The 18,909-nt window shown below is 42.6% G+C and overlaps 1 protein-coding gene across 4 annotated transcripts in view; it reads right to left on the bottom strand.

Moving 5' to 3' along the window:
- The window catches only part of LOC129702538 (syntaxin-binding protein 5-like), a 233,558-nt gene that overhangs the window by 118,729 nt on the left and 95,920 nt on the right, over positions 1–18,909 (bottom strand). For all 4 annotated transcript variants that reach the window (XM_055644284.1, XM_055644285.1, XM_055644286.1 and 1 more), the window contains one exon: positions 7,175–7,238. In XM_055644284.1, coding sequence (XP_055500259.1) covers positions 7,175–7,238 — 64 coding nt within the window. The remainder of the gene's footprint in view (positions 1–7,174; positions 7,239–18,909) is intronic.

Below are 18,909 nucleotides of genomic sequence, written 5' to 3'. Positions count from 1 at the left end.
GGAAACGCAGTCCTAGCAAACAGAATGATCTTGCCAGACATGAGGGAGGTGTGTACATTACAGAGGGACGCCTATGATGACCAAAAACAACTATGGAAACGAGAGGGCTGTGCCATTGATTGCACTACGGGACACTGGCTCACCCCACTCGGACAAGTTTGTGTACCTGATGTATTTTTACCTGTCTTACTAACATATATTCACTCTGTTACCCATGCTGGTAAGGAGGGAATGATTAGGATGATGAAGGAAACATGGTGGCACCCGACAATTCGGCAAGAGGTGCTGAAGCAGGCCTCTGAATGTAAAATTTGCCAACAAAGTAAACCAGTCAAACCAATTAAGGTACCCTCAGGAGTGACGCCAATGCCACCACGACCGTTTGAATGCATACAGATTGATTTTATTGAAATTCCCAAGGTCCATTACTATAAATATTACTTAGTGATTCTATTGAGCAGACGGATTGAAGCTCTACCAACCATTAATAACACTGCTGAAACTACGGTAACACTGTTGTTAAGAAAAGTTATTCCTACCTATAGTTTGGCCTACCTATTGTCATAAGCTCGGACACTGCTTATTGCCATGTTGTTGTTGTTGCCACTAATAATAAGGAACTATGTGCACAATTTAATATACAACAGCAATTTCACTGTGTACACCTCCCACAGGCATCCGGGATGGTGGAAAGATCCAATTTACCAAGCTAGTGGGAGAAATGGGACTGGATTAAAGTATTACCCTTAGCATTATTTGAAATGACGGTAACGCCCCATAGTGCTACGAAGTTATCCCTGGCAGAATTTATCTACGGTAAACCTCTACGAACCCCATTGGGAGCAAGCATCACTTCTGAAGGAACCTTAGATTTACACGCATTAAACGATGAAATAACCTATGATCAGAGGCTCACCCATATTCTGACAGCATTACATCAACAGGTAAAGGATGGTGACCAGAGCAAAATAGTCCAACCAGTGACTACGTACTTATAAGAAATTGGGACGGCAAGAAACTCGACCCCCGCTGGAACGGACCATACCAGGTGCTGCTGACTACACCGACAACAGTGAAGTTTGAAAACCACCCACGTTGGATACATCTCTCCGAATGCAAGAAGATTGGACGCAAGAATGGCACGAGTGTTGCTTGTTCTGCTGACTGTCCTAACCATGGCCCAAGTAGCATGGACCAATACCTATCGGTCTATGAGCTTGCCGTATGGGCACATGGGACTGAATGTTGGGTGTAAGGAAGGAATTCCCCTGGTCCCCATTCCACTAAACCTTACCGAGAGATTAGCACTGAGGTGCTTCTGTAACTCCATTAAAAATGTCCTGCCTAAAAATCATACGGACAACAAATAACAAAAACGAAACAATAAACATCACCTACGGAGGCCCGAGGTACAATAACTTTATGGGATGGTACACCCCTCCCTTTAAACGAGATTGGAAATTAAACATGACTGCAGATAGCAAGAGATCCGCACAGGCCAGTTAATACTACCTGTCTTTGCCACAACCAAGGCACCGGTATATTTTTGGGCAACAGTACGTGCATGACAACCCAGTCAGCCACCACTGTCGGCCCACCACGACCGGTTAATGACACATATTTTGTATGTGGACCCTGGGCCTACCCATGGTTACCAGGAATGCCGCCGACAGACGGGGCAACTTGGGAACGACTAAAAGGACCCCATCACTGGACAGGGTGTTGTTATGTTGCATATGTGGTCCCACACATGAGAAGCATGAACCCGTTACACCAGCACTCGGGGATTTCCAAGTGAAGCATAACGAAGATTGAGCAATTTTTTATGATCTTCTTCCCATCCTATGGTATGGTAGTATCACGGGAACTCATTAATATGGCCTCCTCTATGGAGACACGTGCTAATGCCACTGCCTGAGTGCAGCTCAGAAAGAGTTAACAGCTGAGATAGTAGCTATCAGAACTGTAGTATTACTGAACACAATGGACCTAGATTTTATCCTAGCAGTAAAAGGAGGGACATGCGCTATAATTGGCCGAGAATGTTTACTTTTATCCCCAATGCTTCCTCCAACATTACCGATTTGGTCGCTCACATCAGAATGGAAGTGGTTAAAATAAAGAAGGTAGGAGCTGATTCCATGATTATAGCTCTGGGGGAGGTTGGTGGTCATTAATATGTTTGAAAGGACTGGGGGAATTATTGTCCACTATGGGTTGATTATATTACTAATTGTACTCTTAATGTGTCCGTTGCGATGCTTAAGGCCTTTCTTATGTACTCGGCGAGGACTGTCATTGTTTATCATCAAAATGAAATGATAAGAGGAGGGAATGAAAAAGTTAAATGCTTTTAAATATATAAAAGATACTTGACTGTAGGTTGTAGCTTGTATTTCTTCTCAAGCAGGCTTTCTCTAGTGGAAAAGTACAAATTGATAAGAGAGAGAGACAAGCCCAGACTTGTCTTAGGTTGATGTATATTGAGACAATGACTAAATGCCTTTGGAATGTCTTTTCCTGAAAGTACCATCAGATAAGAGACAGATGCCTTTGAAATGTCTTGTCTTGGAAGTACCAACTGATAAGTTGCATTTGAACTGTCTGGTCCCGAAGGTGCTGTAGTGATGTATATTGACTGCATCTTGTGACCATGGCTAAATGCCTTGGAATGTGACTAAGTGACACAATATAAAACACCATGCAAATCTTTGTTCATTGGGGTGGTGCTTTTGGGGGAAGTCAAGTGTCTGTTGCGTACTTGACCCTGTATCCCTGACACTCCCGCCAGCTGATGATTCAGCTTGAGTTGGTTTACCTAACCCATTGTGAATTGTCTGTGTTTAAGAAAAGGAACTTTATCATATAAGATGAGAGAAGATGTACTCACAGACATTTAAAATGAGAGATAATATTTATAGTCAATGGAGCATCTATAAAATACTAATAGAATTGATTGATTATTTTAAAATACATTGGGTGCTTGATTTACTGAGATCTGTTTTAGTAGCTAATGAATTAGATGTGCAATGTTTCAAAGTTTTACTCTGTCAGTTTAAAAGGTTTGCACTTCCAGGTTCAAAAAGCTGGCCTCCGGAAAATGCAGGAAAGTACATTAATAGTGCATTAACAGAGTACAGGATGAGTATATTAAAAAGTGATTAAACCTTTCAAGCTTGAAAAAGCTTATTTATGCAGCATTGTATCCAAGAATCATGATGTGTTGTAAACATGTCACCAAAGACCTGTAAATGGAAATGTGTAGTTGACCAGTGAATAGGAACGTGGAATGCATAATAAACTGGAAAGAAATGCCACTGTAGAATAACACAAAACAAACAAAGCATAGTATTTAAATAAAGAATGGGGTAAGTATTATGAAAGATGTCTGATTCTTTTTAACACACTTAATACAAATGATATTTCAAATCATACTTAACTTTGTTTTTCTGTTCTCCACAGATGTTTTTCCTACCATACTGAATAATTGACAGTTGATTATCACAGCTCTACTTTATTCATCTGCCCAATCTGCATGCCACTTACAAGATTGGCTATTATTTATCGTCTTTATTATATATCACATTTAATTTAGTTTATTTTACCTTTGTGAAATGCCTTGATTTTTGTTTTAATGTGGAGGTGACCATGTATTACTGTTAAATTTGCTGGCAACCCTCAGATGATTGAACAGTTCATGCCTACATTCAGCAAGAGCCGGATAACATTCAGATAAGATAATAAATGCAACATTTGCATGATAACGATGAGAAAGCACTGAACGACCTGTCATTGACTCCTACTCAGTGATTAACCATAATGTTGCATGTAAGGATGGAAAGGATAATCCTTAAACAAGGCAGGGGTTACATGATGGAAATCAATAGAGCAGAACCATGGGAAACAGAGGATCCTAAATTCCATTCCAGTTAATATCTAGCAGAGAATATTTGACAGGCTGGGACCAAGTAACAAAAGATTTGAGGACCATCCTAGAAGACATTCGAGCCTTAAACCCAGCAAGTAGAGAGGTCTTGCTGTGGGGATACGGTCAACCACATTTCCAACCATTCAATAATAAAGCTGTTCACAGGTGCTGACAGCAAGACCAAGACAATATTCAGGCATAACTTTACGTCTACAGTCCAGGAAGAAAGGGCTCAACCTATCCAGCCTGTCATATAATTCAAGCCCTCCAGACCCGGCATTTTTTTTAATACATTTCCAATTGAACGACTTCCGTCCTACAGCGGGGCAACCAGAATTGCAGCCAGTACTCCAAATGTAGCCCTACCAATGTCTTGTACAGCTGCAACACGATGACTCAACTCCTGCACTCAATATACTGACCGATGGACCCAAGCATGCCAAGAGACTTCTTCACCACCCTGTGGACCCTTGGTCTCTCTGCTCTACCACATCCCCTAGGGCCAACCATTTACTGTGCATGTCCGTCCTGGTTTGTCCTACTAAAATACAACACCTGACATTTAAATGGCTTAAGCTCCATCTGCTTTCCACCACCCATTGGTCTAGTTAATCAAAATCCCCTTGTACTCTCAGATATCTTTCTTCACTGTCCACTATACAACCAGCGTTAGTGTCATCCGCAAACATTAAACATATCACCTATATTCTCACCAAAATTGTTAATATAAATAACGATCAACAGTTAACCCTTAAGCAGGCCTCGTCTGAAAAACAACCCTACACCACAACCTTGTGTCTTCTATCTTTATGCCAAATTTTGTATCCAATTGGCTAGCTTTCCTTGGATCTCATGAGTTGTAACTTTACAGACCAGCCTAACATGCAGTCTCTTGTCAATGGTCCTGCTAAAGACTATGTAGACAACATCTACCACACTGCCCTCAGGCTTCTTCATTGCCTCTTCAAAAAAAACTCCAGTTGACACTATTTCGCACTCGCAATGCCATGTTCGCGATCCCTGTCCTTCCAAATGCCTGAAGATACTGTCTCATAGAAACATAGAAAATAGGTGCAGGAGGAGACCGTTCGGCCCTTCGAGCCAGCACCGCCATTCCTTGTGATCATTAACCCGTGCCTGCCTTCTCCCCATATCCCTTGACTCCACTAGCCCCTAGAGCTCTATCTAACTCTCTCTTAAATCCATTCAGTGACTTGGCCTCCACTGCCCTCTGTGGCAGGGAATTCCATAAATTCACAACTCTCTGGGTGAAAAATTTTTTTCTCACCTCAGTCTTAAATTACCTCCCCTTTATTCTAAGACTGTGGCCCCTGGTTCTGGACTCGCCCAACATTGGGAAAAAATTTGGGAAATTTTTTCCTGCATCTAGCTTGTCCAGTCCTTTTATAATTTTATATGTTTCTTTAAGATTCCCCCTCATCCTTCTAAACGCCAGTGAATACAAGCCTAGTCTTTTCAATCTTTCCTCCTAGAATTCCCATCAATAACTTACCCACCACTGATGTAACGCTCACCAGTCTGTGGTTCCAAGGCTTTCCCTTCATCCGTTCATTAATAGAGGTATGACGTTAGCCACCAGTGGCGATTGATGCTAGAGTCCATGCAATTTTCATTCCTAACTATCCACAATGTCTTTGAATACACCTGACACCATCCATGATGCCAGCCTGTTTGACTAGAACCTCAAGCATCACCCAATCATAGATTTCTTTAAACACAGTAGATTAAGTGAGTACAAATACTGCTTTCTTGTGTAAAGAGCCGGAGGAACCAGAGAGGGGGAGCAGCAAGAGAGGATATTGCAGAATCTTCAGTTTAAACCTGCAACTGCAGTTCCTTCTTGCACCTTTTGACAGCTCCACTGCGAAATCTCCACAGGTATGCCTACTTTGAAGTTCTCCTCTCTCCGACGAGAGTTCTGCAACATTCTCTCGCTGCTCCCGGTGTGTTTCCTCCTGCTCTCCGACTCAGTCTCTTTTAACCTAGACTCGTTACCATAGGAATGTGTGTTTTCTCGATGCTTGCCTGCGCCTCCATCTTCTACCATTGTTACTTTTTTGCACATCTTTCATTCATTTGGTCTATATCTCTCGTTTCCCTTTCCCCTAACTCTCAGTCTGAAGAAGGGTCGCAACCCGAAACATCATCTATTCCTTTTCTCCAGAGAAACTGTCTGACCTGCTGAGTTACTCCAGCTTTTTGTGTATCTCTTGGGAATTAAAAGTATTTATTATTCTACTTTTCTCTCTTAATTGATCCTTTGATCCTCATTTGCTTAGTTCTAAACTGTTTCCTAATCCTCGGGCCATTTTTTATATAACCTCCTGGATTCTAACTTCCCATGTAAGCCACAAATATGCCACCCGTTGCATTTTATTTTAATGCCAAATAACAATTAACAAATGTTGTAGTTCTTCCATGCACTCCTCAAATGTTTGCCATGATCACAGTTGCACCCTTATTGCACATGCTTCATTTTCCTTTTTAATTCCAACATCAACCCGATGATAAAGTACAGATCCGTGGGTCTGTATAATGCCCTGTATAATCTGAAATATCTTGGCTCTACCCATACAGATTCCACAACCTCTAACTATGAAAAACTAATTTTGGGTATGTTGCTGGGCATTCTATTAAATAATTACTTAAAAGTTCCAAAATTATGTTTTGATTTTTTAATGATACTTCGGTTTAACTCTTAAACGATCCAATCTCCAGTTTGATCTCGGTAAAATGGTAATTACGAAACTGGAACTACTCTCCCTTTGCTCTGCTATTTGCCACAGTTCCTCTGTGGATTGGCTGCAAGGTCAATAGCTTCACAGTTGCTAGATGTTAAAATCCATGGTCACTGGTACCTGACTGCAGCTGACACCAAGAAAACAGAAATTCATGCCAAAAATTCATACCACTGGGCAAGATTTAAGTGTCAGCTGCAAAATATATATAATACTACACAGATATCAGGACAGTACAGCACACGAACAGCCCATTATGTCTGCTCTGATCATAATGACAATCTAAATGATCCCATCTGCCGGCACATAGTCCCTACCTCTCTATTCCCTGTCTATTCATGTGTCTGTTCCAATGCCAGAAAGAATTGATACTGTGACATTGATATTTGTTTACAAGATTCAAGAGTCTAAATAACTCTTCTGCTCCTGCACAGAAAAAAATAACATTTCAAAAAAAATAATGGTTTTATTTTTCTTTCTTACTTACTTTCCCCTCGTCCCTTGGGCTGTCACTTAAATGAACAACAGGGCCAGGATGAATTTTTGTAGACCTGCAAAAGAATATATAATTTTCTTAACAAAAAGAATTGAAAAGTAAAATTGAAGAAACATTAAAACACCCATATAAGTATGTTGTTTGGAAGATTACTAGTTTGTGATTCTATTTGATAGGAGCTCTTTCATGAAAAATCTCTTCTTGCCATCTCGATTTAAATGAATCAATTAGAAGATAATCTTAGTCAGAACAAAAGCTGTACAAGAGATCGCTATGGAACCGTACATGGAATACAGAGTTGGGTGCTGATAAAGATCAGCAAATCCCCTCGAGCAGCATTGCCACATGGCAGGATATAGCATCTGAAAACAAGGGAAATCAAGTCGGCTTTTGCCTCTTTCTGCCTCATGACAATTCTGAACCAACAATTATTGCCAGCCTAGGTACTCCACCTGCCTCCAGAGGGAAGCTCTCAAGACTATAGAGCCTGTCCCACTTACGGGATTTTTTTTCGGCTACTTGCCGGCACCCGTCATAGTCGCAGTAGGTCGGCGAAAATTTTCATAATGTTGAAAATTGGGCCACTTTTTTGGGCCACTTCTCACGACCAAACAGGCGTCACCCTGGGGTGACGTTTTATGTTATCCCACTGTTGCATCTATTCCCTACACACATTAGATGCAATCTTACAGAGGCAAATTAACCTACAAACCGCCACGTTTTTGGGATGTGGGTGGATACCGGAGCACCCAGAGGAAACCCACAGGGCGAATGTGCATAGAAAACAAAGAAAAATACGTGCACGAGTAGGCCATTCGGCCTTTCCAGCCGGCACCGCCATTCAATATGATCATAGCTCATCATCTAAAATCAGTGCCCTGTTCCTGCTTTTTCCCCCATATCCCTTGATTCCTTCAGCCCTAAGAGCTAAATCTAACTCTCTCTTAAAAACATCCAGTGAATTGGCCTCCACTGCCTTCTGTGGCAGAGAATCACAGCTCTCTGGGTGAAAACGTTTTTCTTCATCTCAGTCCTAAATGGTCTACCCCTTATTCTTAAACTGTGACCCTTGTTTCTGGACTCTCCCAACATCGGGAAAAAAATTCCTGCATCTAGCCTGTCCATTCCTTTAAGAATTTTATATGTTTCTATAAGATTCCCTCTCATCCTTCTAAATTCCAGTGATTACAAGCCCAGTCGATCCATTTTTCATCATACATGTCAGTTTCCATCCCGGAAATTAACCTGGTGAACCTACGCTGCACTCCCTCAATACCAATAATGTCCTTCCTCAAATTAGGTGACCAAAACTGCACACAATACTCCAGGTGCGGTCTAACAAGGGCCCTGTACAACTGCAGTAGGACCTCATTGCTCCAAAACTCAAATCCTCTTGCAATGAAGGTCAACATGTCATTAGCTTTCTTCACTGCCTGCTGTACCTGCATGCTTACTTTCTGTGACTGATGTACAAGCATCAGTCACAGAAAGTAAGCATGCACACCCAGGTCTCGTTGCATCTCCCCTTTTCCTAATCTGATACCATTCAGATAATAATCTGCCTTCCCGTTCTTGCCACCAAAGTGGGTAACCTCACATTTATCCACATTATACTGCATCTGCCATGCAACTGCCCACTAACCCAACCTATCCAAGTCACCCTGCAGCCTCATAGCACCTCATCGCAGCTCACACTGCCACCCAGCTTTGTATTATCCGCAAACTTGAAGATGTCACATTTAATTATCTCGTCTAAATCATTAATATATATTGTAACTAACTGGGGTCCCTGCACCGAGCCTTGCGGCCACTGCCTGCCATTCTGAAATGGACCTGTTAATTCCCACTCTTTGCTTCCTGTCTGCCAACCAGTTCTCTATCCATGTCAATACCCTACCCCCAATGCGGACAAGACTCATATCACTTAGGTACAAAACAGAAAAACAAGTTCTTAATCATTGAATGGCATTTAACGCACTGAGTTTACAAGTTTCAAGAGTTATGTAAACTTAACAATAACTAAGCGGAATATTAAATCATTTATTGAAATTTACATTAGACTATCACAGGAGTAATGAACTCAGTTTTGAGTGTCACAGAAGAGCTTTACTAGAAAAGAAGAGAGAGTTGTATGGAGTACGAGGGTTGGAGAGGGACTCGTAGCAGGTTTGCCACCGTAATTAAGGATCCAAGAATTAAATCATGAGTACTGGTGCATAAACAAAGCTTGCATTCCTCATATATTGGAACGGTATAAGGGGAGTCGAAACGACATTTGTAAAGCATTGAGAGTACATATAAAACTAATTTGGATAGTCTCGTAAATGCTATGCTGATTATGGTGCAGGATTAAATCAATGGTGACTGGAGAGTACCTCCATGATATCTGCCGAGTCAAAAAACCCTTCAGACTAAACTCTCAGAAGGAAAGTAGGGGATATGTAACTGGGCAGTCGCTGCAAGGAGAACAGACCCACAGAGCTGGATGGAGGAAGTTCACTGACTTCAAGGTTAATAGAAACATAGAAAATAGGTGCAGGAGTAGGCCATTCGGCCCTTCGAGCCTGCACCGCCATTCGATATGATCATGGCTGATCATCCAACTCAGTATCCCATTCCTGCCTTCTCTCCATACCCCCTGATCCCTTTAGCCACAAGGGCCACATCTAACTCCCTTTTAAATATAGCCAATGAACTGGCCTCAACTACCTTCTGTGGCAGAGAATTCCACAGATTCACCACTCTCTGTGTAAAAAATGATTTTCTCATCTCGGTCCTAAAAGACTTCCCTCTTATCCTTAAACTGTGACCCCTAGTTCTGGACTTCCCCAATATCGGGAATAATCTTCCTGCATCTAGCCTGTCCAACCCCTTAAGAATTTTGTAAGATTCTATAAGATCCCCCCTCAATCTTCTGAATTCCAGCATGTACAAGCTGAGTCTATCCAGTCTTTCTTCATTTGAAAGTCCTGCCACCCCAGGAATCAGTCTGGTGAACCTTCTCTGCACTCCCTCTATGGCAAGAATGCCTTTCCTCAGATTAGGAGACCAAAACTGTACGCAATACTCCAGGTGTGGTCTCACCAAGACCCTGTACAACTGCAGTAGAACCTCCCTGCTCTTATACTCAAATCCTTTTGCTAAGAATGCTAACATACCATTTGCTTTCTTCACTGCCTGCTGCACCTGCATTCCTACTTTCAATGACTGGTGTACCATGACACCCAGGTCTCGTTGCATCTCCCCTTTTCCTAATCGGTCACCATTCAGATAATAGTCTACTTTCCTATTTTTGCCACCAAAGTGAATAACCTCACATTTATCCACATTATACTGCATCTGCCATGCATTTGCCCACTCACCCAACCTATCCAAGTCACCTTGCAGCCTCCTAGCATCCTCCTCACAGCTAACACTGCCCCCCAGCTTCGTGTCATCCACAAACTTGGAGATGTTGCATTCAATTCCCTCATCTAGATCATTAATATATATTGTAAATAGCTGGGGTCCCAGCACTGAGCCTTGTGGTACCCCACTAGTCACTGCCTGCCATTCTGAAAAGGACCCGTTTACTCCCACTCTTTGCTTCCTGTCTGCCAGCCAGTTCTCTATCCACATCAATACTGAACCCCCAATACCATGTGCTTTAAGTTTGTATACTAATCTCTTATGTGGGACCTTGTGGAAAGCCTTCTGAAAGTCCAAATATAACACATCCACTGGTTCTCCCTTATCCACTCTACTAGTTACATCCTCAAAAAATTCTATAAGATGCATCAGACATACCTTTCATAAATCCATGCTGACTTTGTCCAATGAATTCACCACTTTCCAAATGTGCTGCTATCCCATCTTTAATAACTGATCCCAGAATTTTCCCCACCACCGATGTTAGACTAACTGGTCTGTAATTCCCCGTTTTCTCTCTCTCCCTCCCTTTTTAAAAAGTGGGGTTACATTAGCTACCCTCCAATCCTCAGGAACTACTCCAGAATCTAAAGAGTTTTGAAAAATTATCACTAATGCATCCACTATTTCTGGAGATACTTCCTTAAGTACTCTGGGATGCAACTTATCTGGCCCTGGGGATTTAGCGGCCTTTAATCCATTCAATTTACCTTACACCACTTCCCGGCTAACCTGGATTTCACTCAGTTCCTCCATCTCATTTAACCCCCGGTCCCTTGCTATTTCCGGCAGATTGTTTATGTCTTCCTTAGTGAAGACAGAACCAAAGTAGTTATTCAATTGGTCTGCCATGTCCTTGTTCCCCATGATCAATTCGCCTGTTTCTGACTGCAAGGGACCTACATTTGTTTTAACTAATCTTTTCCTCTTCACAGATCTATAAAAACTTTTGCAGTCAGTTTTTATGTTCCTGCCAGTTTTCTTTCATAATCTATTTTCCCTTTCCTAATTAAGCCTTTTGTCCTTCTCTGCTGGACCCTGAATTTCTCCCAGTCCTCTGGTAGGCTGCTTGTTCTGGCTAATTTGTACGCTTCATCTTTTGTTTTGATACTATCCCAGATTTCCCTTGTTATCCACGGATGCACTACCTTTCCTGATTTATTATTTTGCCAAACTGGGATGAACACTAGTTGTAGTTCATCCATGCAGTTTTTAAATGCCTTCCATTGCATATCCACCGTCAACCCTTTAAGAATAATTTGCCAGTCTATCTTGGCCAATTCACGTCTCATACCCTCAAAGTCACCTTTCTTTAAGTTCAGGACCCTTGTTTCTGAATTAACAATGTCACTCTCCATCCTAATGAAGAACTCAACCATATTATGGTCACTCTTGCCCAAGGGGCCACGCACAAGACTGCTAACTAACCCTTCCTCATTACTCAATACCCAGTCTAGAATAGCCTGCTCTCTCGTTGGTTCCTCTACATGTTGGCTTAGAAAACTATCCCGCATACATTCCAAGAAATCCTCTTCCTCAGCACCCCTGCCAATTTGATTCACCCAATCTATATGTAGATTTAAGTCACCCATTATAATTGTTTTACCTTTGTTGCACACATTTCTAATTTCCTGTTTGATGCCATCCCCAACTCCACTACTACTGTTAGGTGGCCGGTACACCACTCCCACTAGCGTTCTCTGCCCCTTAGTGTTTCGCAGCTCTACCCATATCGATTCCACATCCTCCAAGCTAATGTCCTTCCTTTCTATTGCGTTAATCTCCTCTCTAACCAGCAACACTACCCCACCTCCTTTTCCTTTCTGTCTATCCCTCCTGAATATTGAATATCCCTGGATGTTCAGCTCCCAGCCTTGGTCACCCTGGAGCCATGTCTCCGTGATCCCAACTATATCATATTCATTAATAACTATCTGCACATTCAACTCATCCACCTTATTACGAAGATGTTAAGATACAAAGCCTTCAGGCTTGTCTTTACAACACTCTTACCTCTTATACAATTATGTTGAAAAGTGGCCCCTTTTGATTTTTGCCCTGGATTTGTCTGCCTGCCACTTTTACTTTTCACCTTGCTACCTATTGCTTCTACCCTCATTTTACACCCCTCTGCCTCTCTGCTCTTGCACCCATCCCCCTGCCACATTAGTTTAAATCCTCCCCGACAGCACTAGCAAACACTCCCCCAAGGACATTGGTTTCATTCCAGCCCAGGTGCAGACCGTCCTGTTTGTACTGGTCCCACCTCCCCCAGAACTGATTCCAATGCCCTAAAACTTTGAATCCCTCCCCCTTGCACCATTTTTCAAGCCACGTATTCATCTGCAATATCCTCCTATTTCTACTCCCCCCAGCTACACTCCTGGCCTCCATCAAAAACCTCTGTCCATTACAACAAACCTAACTTTCAGTTCACCGCAATGTATCAGCACTGAAGAGCTCTCCTCTCCGCCTCCGTGCAGCTGAGATACCACACAGAGATGACATACGTTAGTAAGCTCTCTGTCGTGCAGTGGTAGAAGGTTGTCAGCAGCTGTTGGGGCAGACCAGTCTTTTTCAATGTTCTCAAGAAGAACAGTCGTTGCTGTGTCTTCTTGACCAGTGCAGCGGTGTTGGTGGACCATGTGAGGTCCTCTGAGATGTGAGTGCCCAGAAACTTAAAGCTGGACACTCTCCACACTGTCCCCGTAGATGGAGATTGGGGCGTATTCCCCATTATGGGACCTCCTGAAGTCAATAATCAGCTCCTTGGTCTTGGAGGTGTTTTGGGACAAGTTGTTACGTGAGCATCAGTCCGCCTCCGCTCTGTATTTTGTTTCATCACCGTTGGTGATCAGCCCGATCACCATTGTGTCGGCTGCAAATTTGACGATGGTGTTGGTGTCAAATGCGGGAGCACAGTCGTGTGTGAAGAGGGAGTAGAGCATGGGGCTCAGTACACAGCCCTGTGGTGTGCTGGTGCTCAGGGTGATAGTGGAGGACAGGTGCAGGCCCAGTCTCACTGCCTGCGGTCGCTCTGTCAGAAGTCGTATTACACACCATTTTAAAGCAATTTGGTATTTCTATCACCCAAAATATGACACTAGTAACTAAATATTGCATTTGGAAAACATTTTTTTCAGAGAAGAAATTGAAAAAAATGCAGCACAAGCTTAAAATTAAAGACGTGATTTAGGGAATTTTATCTATGGATGCAGGAATGAAAATTCACAATTATCCTCCCAAAAGGGCATGTATGTTTGCTTGTGAAATCACAGATCCCATAGAAACATAGAAAATAAGTGCAGGAGGAGGCCATTTGGCCCTTCGAGCCAGCACCGCCATTCATTGTGATCATGGCTGATCGTCCCCTATCAAGAACACGTGCCTGCCTTCTCCCCATATCCCTTGACTCCACTAGCCCCTAGAGCTCTATCTAACTCTAGATAACATAGACAACATCCCTCATTAGGTGACGATGAAAGGTGAGTCACTCGTTCCTAACAAGACACAACATTGCCATCTATCTGACAACTTGGAAGTTTACCCCAGTAGTCTTCTACCTTAAACAATAAACAAGTGCTGGAGGAACTCCGAGGGTCAGGTATCATCTGTGGAGGGAAAGGGTAGACAACATTTCCATTGCAGTCTGAAGGGTCCCGACCCAAAACATTGTCTGTCTATTCCCTCCACGGAAGCTGCCTGACACACGGAGTCCTTCCAGTGCTTTGTTTTAGCATCTGCAGTTTCCTGTGACTCTATAGTCTTCTATCTCGGGCAGGTTCACAGAATTGAGCTTATCTTCCACTCTCCTGTTGTGGGTTCTGAGGTGGCTCATCAGGTTAGCATGAGAGTAGCAGATTACTTCATGGATAGGAAAGGAGGAGGCTGGTGGGGTGAGTGTGTAGCTGGTTTGTGAGGTGCTGCGCTCCACCCACTACCGACACAGTCCGTGAAAACATTGAGGAAAATCCTTCCACTGGCTGCAGCTGTATCTCACAGATAGAAAGCGTGTGTGATGGGGGTCGTTCAATTGTTGGTGTACTAAAGCAAGGGCAGTGAGGATGTACATTCATCAGATGCTCTGCAGCAGTTCAAGCCAGTGATTCGCCAGCAACTTCTCCAAGACTATTAGGGAAAGGCAATAAATTCTGGTATTGCTATAAACACTGCAATCAATAAATGGATGAAATGAAAAAGAGCTTGTACTCAGATCAATCATCTTCTTCTTCTTGCGTATGGTGTGCACAGCCTAAAGTTGTAGATCAAGAGTAGACATCCAGGCCAGGACAGTATCAGTTACTGGGTGGATGGCTTTGATGCCACCAGGGAAAGGCCTCAGTGAACCGTCATTCACGATGTGTGGGATGGTCTGGTTTGGATGTCCGCAGTCGCAAGCAGGGCTGTCTGTCATTCCCCACTTATGCAGGTGATGGGCTCTTCTTGCATGGAGGGTGCGGATTCTGTTCAGGATGAGCCATTGCTTGCTATGGAGGTCAAAACCTGGTGGTTTCACTGTGGGGTCTGTGAGGTCTGTGGTGACCTCTCTGTTGTTGGTGTTGACATCTTTCCAGGCTCTGCGCCACTCAGTCTTGGAGTCAAAGTCTTCCAGGGATTTAACGGCAGACCCGAAGGGTTTGCAGGACTTCAGGCGCATGTTGGGCAGAATGTTCAAGTCAGCATGGATGGGAAAGTCATGATGTAACTGATGAGAGGACAGACTCAGAAGCCAAATGCTTAATTCTGTTTCTATATTTGCTCATTAGATTATTTGAAATAATCTTTAACCTCAAACTCTTTCTGTCCAACCAACAAAAATGCACCCCATTTTGTGCAACATTCAGAGCTCTTCTCCAGACATAGCACAAGTTGTAGCTACAAAGATTAAAGTTACCTGTGCAGACTGAGTTGTCAAGTCCCAAACTACTGCTAATACCTGGGGCTTTACTGCACACTCCCATATTTTTTATTTTTTGTGCTTAGTAAAATTTATTCTCTCTTTCGCTAAGCAAACTAGAAATTGTTCGATGCATTGATGGAGAGGAAAGGGTAGGCGAGGAGGTGAGTAGATGGGAGATTGTACAGGTGGACGAGAAGAAATCAGTGAGATTGTTGCAAAAAATAAAATCACCATAATCATGAAGGATCCTGGATAACCACTGACAGATTCCCTGGAGCATTGTTAAGGACAGACCGCTGATGCAACACACCTTAAACTCTCTGGGTAAGGTCTGCTTTTGCAGGTGAAGCCTGCACAGTTTGTAAATTACTTTTGTGTGATAAATTATATGGATCATTAATTGTCTTTCACATGCTGATTGACATCACCACCCATGGCCAATTCCTTCCAGAGAACTGCACTGCAATTTAAAAAAGTACACTAGAATTTTTTATCATAAACATTGTTTTCATTCAATGCACAATATAATTATATCAGAGACCTAATCATGCATGAAAATGCAATTAAGTTTGATAAAATTTGATTGCACAGGGAATGAGAATGTTATGCTAAGCAATAGAATGCTTCTAGGCTGGTTTTCTGGAAATTATATTTGTTCTCCACTAGGCTGGGAATTTCTCACCACACCTCTTCAGCTTCAACCAATTACTGTCAATCCCACTCTGCCCTGGATTCAGCTCACTCAACACTACATCAACTTTATTTCTCCCTTAGTGCTAATCGTCTTTGATTTGCTGCTCTCCACTAACTTTGGTTGCAACAGCCTCATAAACCTTGCCATGACAGTCCTACACTCCTTAAACCCCTGTCCCACGGTACGAGTTCATTCCAAGAGTTCTCCCGAATTTGCCACGATTCGAACTCGGAGATTTACGGTAAAGGCCACTTGTGTTGAAAAATCTTCACACGTCTTCCCGTGCTTACCTGCCGTTAGTGAGTCTTCCCAAGTACCTCCAGTTAGCGCTAAGAGACGTCCCCGAGCTCCGACGTACCCACTACGTTCATTCTCCGTGCTTACCATGAGTTTGATTATTTTTAAACTCGGGAGAGTTCTTGGAATGAATTTGTTCCGTGGGACAGGGCAATAACCCTCAAAACAGTTGCTGCACAGCTCAGATATCTCATCAGGACTGATCAACGTATTTACCTTTCATAACCTCCTGGCTCCCAGGTCTCCTTGTTCAAATTCCCTATTCTATCTTGTCTTTTACAATAAGAATGACAATTATTGATGTTAATTGTGTAGACTAACACTGCTGAGGAAGAGTGTAGGAAGGAACTGCTGGTTTAAAACGAAGATAGACACAAAAACCCAAACTAACTCAGCGGATCAGACAGCATCTCTGGAGAAAAGGAATAGGTGACGCTTCAGGTCCAGATCCTTCTTCAGCCTGAGAGTCAGGGGAAAGCGAAACGAGTTTTCAAGAGAGTTAGATTTAGCTAAGGGAATCAAGGGATATGGGAAAAAAGCCGGAACGGGGTACTGATTTTGGATGATCAACCATGATCATTTTGAATGGCTGTGCTGATTCGAAGGGCTGTGCTGACTTTTTTTTAGCATCTCTTCTACGATTTGGTGTCCAGGCTTGCTCTGACTTGCCTAATGTTTGCCAATGTAACCCAAATCCTTCTGTGTACATTTGCATGCATGTTTTGGCTACTATTCTGGACTCATCCCTTATGATGTGGTACAATGTTAATCAGTTGAAGCATTGGCTCTGCTTCTTCACAAATGCTGCCTGACATCCTATTTTCTAAATTTTCTATATTTTTTCCCACTACTCTATATGTTTCTATTATTTGTTTTTAGGCCTGTAGTTCCTCCTTCCTCATACCCCTCCCAGCAAACAAATAAGCTACTGCTTTGCATGAGAATCCCTTAACTGAAGCGCTGTGGAGCTGTGGAATTCACTTCCAAGGCTTAAGACAGAAACAGTATAGCCACTGACACCAGACTTGACAGATGGATAAAGAAAATGCGGGAACAGAAAAGTGATTAGAACTATTTGCTTTAAGTGCAAATGCCAAGGACTATTTCAATGTTCCCATCTTTTGCATTTCTATTTACATGTCACCCATAAACATGTCAACATCTCAGTCAACATCTGCATACCTGGTCTTCCTATTAGTGCTTGTTGATAAAAAATAGTGCTACTTGTAATAACTGATCAGTTTTCCAAGGTCACCCAAAATCATCTTCATTTGTCACACTGGAGATTAACTAGCTAGTACCAGTGGTATACACATACACTGAGGTTTCTGGTGGAACCATACCATGAAAACCAATAAACAGGTGTGATTGAATGGATCAGCCTCCTCAAAAAGCTGCAATTTTTCATCCGATGCACACTTGAGCTTACACTCGTACACAAAACCCCGAATCTTGTTGCACCTCATGACAAAATGTACCCAGTGATCTGTATGTATTTCTGATGTTTAGATACACAGTGTTCATGTAAATTGCATTGGAGAGTGATACAAGATACACAAGAGAAACAAGTAAGATGCATGATTGTTAGTCGGCATTTTTCACAAATTGGCACTTCTAAAGGAGATCTGTCCTGACATGAATCTCCAGTTCTGTTAGCCAACTATTTCCCTGTCACAATAAAATCTTCTGACAAAAACAATAAGACCCTCACATATGCCTGCTGCGTCTACAGTCATGCCGAGTTGGATATGACAACAGCGATGTCATTGAATAACATGGGAAGTGGTTGAAGTTTTGCTTAGAGCTAGTGTTGTGGAGGACTTGCTTTATGAATTTAATCCGCCATTCATTAGTTCAAACCTTATTGTTATCCAGATAGTGCTGCAGGTCTATTTCATTATTTGAGAAGTTGTAAATGGAAATAGATGCTGTACATACATCAGGCAACACCTCCATGTCTGAGCTGAGAATGTTGGAGATGAAGCAGAAAGGAAGCTAGGTTCAGGACTATAGGGCTCAGGAACATACATAATTAACCACGCAGGTGACCGCCATTTGACCAGTTGAAAATGCCTCCCTTGCCTGAACTTCCCTTCCGCCATTTAACTGGTAGTAGTACAGATCCCAACTCATCAAGGGAAAATCTCATTTTTACAGATGATGGCGTTTGCAGCCTCTACCATCTGGTCAGGCAGAGAATTCCAGACTGCCAGTTCTCTGGATGAAACATGTTTTCTTCACCTCCCCTCTATTTTTTTTACTTTAAATCTGCTCCCCTGGTTTTTAAACCCCTTTTGGTCCTTCCTTTTTATTCAAGCTCTGCCCTCACAATTTTATAACCTCAATTCAGTCTCCACTAACCTCCTGCTTTCCAAAGGAATCGTCTCAGCCCTTTCAACCTTTCCCTTTCGCTATGCTTCCAATTCC

Source organism: Leucoraja erinacea, chromosome 13 (assembly GCF_028641065.1).
Source record: "Leucoraja erinacea ecotype New England chromosome 13, Leri_hhj_1, whole genome shotgun sequence".
NCBI lineage: Eukaryota > Metazoa > Chordata > Chondrichthyes > Rajiformes > Rajidae > Leucoraja > Leucoraja erinaceus.
This window is presented reverse-complemented; position numbering and strand designations above follow the sequence as displayed.